Here is a 6,458-nt window from a genome sequence, read left to right on the forward strand (position 1 = left end):
AAAAATGCTGAACTCGTTTTCAAAATCAATGAACTTTTCAACTAATTTTCAAATTTATGTTAATGTTTCACTAAAAACGGTTAAGTAGAACGTTTTCCTAGTTAAAGAACAACAAAACATGGTTGGTCTGTTGGTTGTCGCGTTAGTGGAGAATAATACCTGTGGTCTTGAGTTCAATACACAGCTTTCGTACTTTTTCTTCATGTTTATTTTTTTCGCGTCATGGTCGAAGCTCACCTGGGCCGGCCCAGTAGCGCGACGCTTCGAGCGCCAGAACGCGAAACCGGCACTGAAGGCGCCGGTTAGGAGCTCCCCAACCAGGCAGCCAGCGAAACACGCCCCCGCTTTTGGGCCAGGACCAAGACTGTAGTTTTTTGTTTTTTTGAGCGAACACCAAGACTGTAGTTGTGTGGGCGCTGGAACCCCAGTTGGCGCCAAATGCGCTGACTAGGAGCTCCCTGGGAAGCATGCCTAACCCTAAAAAAATAGCATGCCTGGGCGCTGAAACCGCCGCTGAAGGCGCCGGTTAGGAGCTCCCCAGCCAGGCAGCCAGCGAAACGCGCCCCCGCTTTTGGGCCAGGACTAAGACTGTAGTTTTTTGTTTTTTGAGCGACCACCAAGACTGTAGTTGTGCGGGCGCTGGAACCCCCAGTTGGCACCAAAGGTGCTGACTAGGAGCTCCCTGGGAAGCATGCCTAACCCTTAAAAAAATAGCATGCCTGGGTGGGCCGTGCCGTGCCTGGCCCGTATAACACAGGCCGGGCCAGCCCATTTGGCAAGATTTGGCTGAGGGCTTCAGGCCCAGAAAAAGAGTCCAACCTGCACAGTACTGAAACAGTCGGACGGAGCAACGGGCAGTTACCAGTAGTACTAGTATAGTCTTGACGCCGCCGGGCCAGACGATTCCCCGTCCCCTTTCTTCATTCCCTCTTCCGTTGCCGGTGCGTCCGCGTCCTGTCTCTCCCGGTCAGCGATCGGGAGGGGCGAGGGATGGCCTCCCATCCCCCCAACTCCGCCGACGGCGAGGACCCCGCAGGTTCTCTCTCTCTCTCTCTCTCTCTCTCTCTCTCTCTCTCTCTCTCTCTCTCTCTCGGAGCGTAGCGCTGCTTCCGCTCGGTGCGTGCGCGTGCGCGTCGCCCGAACTTAGGGTTTCTTGGAGTTCACGTTTAATCGCTACGCTTTGCTATATCTCTGCTTTACCCCGCCCTTTTAGTTCGTGTTTTCGCGTCATGATTTAGTCCTAGCTAGGGTTTTAGGGCAGGTAATGTTGGGACTTGTAGCTGCTACTCGTGCAGCTTCCGTTCCCTGTAGGTTGATTTGCAGGCCTGGATTTTGCCTCTATTGATCAATGGTTTCAATAAAGAGTTGGGCAATAGTAGCATGTGGAAGGATTCATGGTCGGTGGTTTTTTCTTTTCTGTTTGATTCTGCTTTGGTTCGTGCGCTAGTTGTCCTTTAGAGTTCAATACCTGTATTGATCTATCAGGCTAGACCTTGCTTTTATTCCAACAATATTCTTGTATATGAGATACTGAACTAAGGCGATTGTGCTGAACACAGTGGTTTTAAAATGTTTCTTTTCCTGATTGGTGAGGAAACTAGGCTGCATCTAGCTAAACCAATACTATGTTACCTTGGTTAGAAATTCAGAACTTATTGTGTTTGCTTGTGTGCAAGCACCTATGAACTGGAACTATTTTGTTTCTACTTGTAATTCGATGTGTTCTTTTGCAGGGAATAACGCGGAATTGCCATCCCTGCCCTTTCATGTTGTCACTAAACCTAGTCAACTCCCAGTCGAGTTTCTTGAGCCCTCTGCTGCCAAGAAATTGGTGATTGGATTTGACTGTGAAGGTGTTGACCTTTGCCGCCATGGTGCTCTCTGTATCATGCAGGTGAGCTGAACTGAATCCCACGTGGCATGGAATATTTTTATACTCCTGCAATCTTTTGTTTCATCATGGATGAATTGTGGCTATCATAAACTGTCATGAGACAACCTTGTCCTACATCGGACAATTATTATGCCCTCACTTGACCCCACATTACAATGGTCTTACTTGAAATGCTGCTTCATTACCTTATAGTGCCATGATCTACCCACGCAAGTCCTTTTGATGAACCTAGACTTAGTGTACCTAACCCCTCTTATTTTATTGGAACTGGTTGCACATGCATCTATTTCTGCTGATATAGATAAAAAACATTGGCCTGATCGGTCACCATTGTTGTAATGATGTTAAGGCTGACTGTTTTTTGTTGGTTCGTTTGATTTTTCAGATTGCATTTCCTGATGCTGTTTACTTGGTCGATGCTATTGAGGGTGGAAAAGAACTAGTTGAAGCTTGCAAACCAGCACTTGAGTCCAATCATGTCACCAAAGTTATCCATGACTGTAAAAGGGACAGTGAGGTGCCTAACTGTGAGATGTGATATTCTTTTGGTGTATTGAAATAAGCGTTGCAAAAGTTGTGTATCTGACTAGTGGTAAACTTACAATTTATTCTGCTGCAGGCATTGTATTTCCAGTTTGGCATTAAATTACATAATGTGATGGATACACAGGTAATCACCGTACATATGTACTATGATATAGTGGCATAACTTTGTAAGCAAAACACTCATAATTTCCTTCTAATATATGAATGAATCCGTGTCTGCTGCTTTCTCAGTTAATTTCTTTCAAATTTAACCATTATCATAAGCTTTGGACCAGTAACCCTGTACAGGGTTGAAAGCATTACATGATCCTCTACCTTCCCAGAGATATACTATATGTTAATTATTATAGCAGCTACATGTAAGATAATTTTATTTGTAAAGGGAGCTTCCGATCATCACTTTCATTTGCAGATAGCCTATTCCCTGATTGAAGAGCAGGAAGGTAAAAAGAGAGCATATGATGTTTACATATCCTTCGTGAGCCTTCTTGCCGATCCTCGTTATTGTGGTACTTTCTACACTTCACTGAATTGAATTGTTGAGTTTTACATGATTGGGAGAGAACCTATGTGTACATGGTTTTAGCCTTGCTTTGTTTTCTCATAACATATGACACTTGTTCATATTTTATTGTCCTTTTTCTTCTAATTGGGCATAACTTATATAGGTTCTGCTAATCCTCTTATTGGTAATTCGCTTGTGCTGTCTTCCAAGTGCTTTAATTTAATCTACACATATTAACATCAAACATTTAGCATATCTTCTAATGTATTGCCACGCTATATTTATCTTGGTGGAGTCCAATTCATATCGTAAATCTTGTCCTTAAGAAAGATGGGGTCGCTTTTTAATACAATTTAACAGACCTTGCGCTGCAGCTAGTGCTTTAACCTTGACGTATATGTTATGCAATCCAAGTTCTTTTTTGTGTTCATTTTACTGTAAGCTCAACATGTTATGGTTGTTAGGTAGTCTATAATCTTTATTGCTGGGTGGACATCATGTCTCATCATATGTCGCAGTCTAACAATATGATGAAGTTGCATATGTTCATTTGCCTGTGATTAAAACTAATGCTTTGACACAATTTTTTGTCTAATGCATGCCTTCTTCAATTGGCCACTTCTGTGTTGTACAAAATGGTTTGTACACATGTTGAGAACCTGGAATAACTCGAGTAGATTGTGCTTGTGATCCCATGATTATCTGCCTTGAATACCGTGGTTAAGAATGTATGTTATTATTAGTAGGACTAGTGCTTGAGGTGCTGTAAATTGGGTGTAAAATTGTTTTTTATACCCTTGTTTCAATTTAGTAGTGGTGTTGCATCTTGGTTGAGCTCTTCATAATCCACACTTGATGCTTACAGACACCTGGCTATCTTATTGTCTCAAACTCTGAGGTGTTTGGGTTCGTGGATCATCTGACTTGCCTTAACTAGTTAACTTAAGGTGTTCATCTGACTTGACTGTAACTTAAGGTGTTTGGGTTCTCAGTAGGCTGCATTTTCCTCCAAATTGCCGGGAACCTGGAACCCAGCTCACATAATGGGTTTGCGTACATTGCTTGGTATACAAGATTCGTGGTGCTCTGTATCAAATCCAGTAAATATGGAAGTAATGTATTGTGGTTTCGTTACTCTTGCTAACAGTGTGTTGCTTCTGTAAAACATCATGCCAAATAGTTTTTCTGCTCTAAACACCATGCCGATGTTTACTAAATCTATGAAAGATTGAACCTCAATTTCTTTTGCATTTGATTGATTGTGTGGTGTGATACTGTTGTACTTCTTTATGTAGGAATGCCATATCCTGAAAAGGAAGAAGTCCGCACCCTTCTAAGGCAGGTTAGCATTGTGAAGAAAATTATAGAACTCCTATTTAGAATATTATTTTCTCCAGGCCTGAAGTCTTGTGGACTTCCTAGATAATGGCCTGGCACACGATTTTCCATTGTGCTGCTATATTTTCTTGAAACTAACAATTTATTGTAATTTGATGGATTTTTAGGACCCAAATTTCTGGAAAAATAGGCCCTTGTCTGAAATGATGATTCGAGCAGCGACAGATGATGTGCGCTTCCTTCTCAATATACATGAGAAAATGATGGAGAAGTTAAGCAAAGTATCTTCATGGCGTCTGGCAGTACGAAGTGAGCTATACTGTAGGTGCTTTTGCATAAATGACAACCAGCAGGCAGATTGGCCGCCTCTTCCAACTGTCCCTGGTCAGTGTGTTTACTCCCTTCCCGTTCAAATCAAGAAAAGTTACTGTATGGACAAATCAGTTTTACTTTTGGTTCTTCAGATATAAATCATAAATTTGTAACCTAAAGATTGGGGTTTGCTTTATGGTTCAGCACTGTAGCCTTGTAGGTGCAGATCGTCATATACTAATTACTAATATGGAATGACAATGGATGTATTTGCTTTGCATTCCTTGATTCATGTTATTTATGAAGTTTTGATATATTCAACTTATAGAACAAAATTGATTAAACATTGTTGACAGATGACATTGAAGCTGAAGCTTGTGTTCCTGAAGTGGATATCCTTTCGCTCTTAGATGTGCCTCCTGGAAAAATGGGTCGTGTTATTGGCAGAAAAGGATCATCAATAATGGCTGTGAAAGAATCTTGCAAGTAATCATCTTAAGCTTGATTCTTCAGATATCGCATGATATTTATGCTGCAAAATTTAATTTGGTCTTCCCTGGTTTGCTTTCACTCCTATTTGCAGTGTTGAAATCCATATCGGTGGTGCAAAGGGACCTCCAGATAGGGTAGGTTTGCCATAGCTGACATATTTATTACTGTGCAGTTGTGGTCCACTGAATTTATCCAGTCCATGTTTGAATTGGTTAACAGCAATAGCTATAGTTTTGTAGCAACATGGCTTGTAGTACCAAAACTGCTCTACTGTGTCGATGCATCTTCCTGCCTTGATTAGATTGATTGATAGCCACTACTGCAGTTTGTAGTCATGGGGTTTGTTGACTTAGCAACAAGGTTTATTTACTGGGAAATTATTGTTCTCAAGCATTAAGCTTGGCACATCATGTTGCTAATCCATTTCTAGCTGTTTGTAATATCAGAAGACATTTGGGCTTCACACACATGCATGGTCCTCCACAAATTTAGTTGTAAACAATTTATAGTTATCGTGCAAAATATGGCTGTTCTGGTTTGCCCTTATTGTTTCATCATTTATATTCTCCACGGCCTAGAACAATCTAGTCGTACTTATCTTGAGCTGATCACGGACAGATATATCTAGCTTCTTGCTGAGGTGATTGCAGTAGGGTGCTAGGGCTTGATGTGTATGCATACAACTTATCTGTCGTGTTATCATACTATATATATGCAAGTCATTTCCAGTAGTATGGATATGCAATCCAACACCTGGTGAGAAAGTGGTTTTAAGTACCCGCAGAAACATAAAATAGTCTTCGATTCTCCTCTGTCAATAAGGCTAAAGTTTTAAGTCAAAACATGATATCCTTGATTTTCTCAGCTTTAATAATCCTCTTGTTCATGCCTGCTTAATGTAGGTGTTCATCATTGGACCAGTGAAGGAAGTCAGAAAGGCGGAGGCCATCCTGAGGGGCCGAATGCTGGAATTCTAGAGAAACGACTTTTGTGATATAGACTTGAACTGCCCTATCTTTTGAACATAAGGGATACAGAAATGCATGTGGATCGCTGATCCGTGACAAGAATAAAAATAAGAGTTGGATTGGAGGCAGCTTCGAGTATCTTTAGCTTAATTATCTGACAAGGCTTTCTCTGGCTGGTGCATCAGAATGTGGACCTGTTACGAGTAGATTTCGCTCTCTTATGGCTTAGGTTTAACCTGTGCATTAGACATTGCGATTGCGCTAAACTGGCGCTGCCCACTCATGGTTAGCTGGTCCGGTAGACGACGAACCAAAGGAATGGTTGGTGGGTGCCCTACCACTAACGTTAGGCCTGCAAATCCGGCTAAAGCTCATTCAAGCGCCCGCGAGTTATCAGTCAGTC

General features: G+C 41.9%; 1 protein-coding gene across 1 annotated transcript; it reads left to right on the forward strand.

Annotated features, from left to right (window-relative positions):
• Nucleotides 1-853: 853 nt before the first annotated feature.
• LOC123061337 (egalitarian protein homolog) lies at nucleotides 854-6,183 on the forward strand. The gene is made up of 10 exons (XM_044484402.1): nucleotides 854-1,036; nucleotides 1,734-1,894; nucleotides 2,280-2,411; nucleotides 2,514-2,564; nucleotides 2,853-2,949; nucleotides 4,241-4,287; nucleotides 4,451-4,667; nucleotides 4,952-5,081; nucleotides 5,179-5,221; nucleotides 5,990-6,183. Exons 1-10 carry the CDS (start codon nucleotides 991-993, stop codon nucleotides 6,062-6,064), a joined length of 999 nt encoding a protein of 332 aa, XP_044340337.1. The 5' UTR covers nucleotides 854-990; the 3' UTR covers nucleotides 6,065-6,183.
• Nucleotides 6,184-6,458: the final 275 nt, after the last annotated feature.

This window comes from Triticum aestivum, chromosome 3A (genome assembly GCF_018294505.1).
Source record: "Triticum aestivum cultivar Chinese Spring chromosome 3A, IWGSC CS RefSeq v2.1, whole genome shotgun sequence".
NCBI lineage: Eukaryota > Viridiplantae > Streptophyta > Magnoliopsida > Poales > Poaceae > Triticum > Triticum aestivum.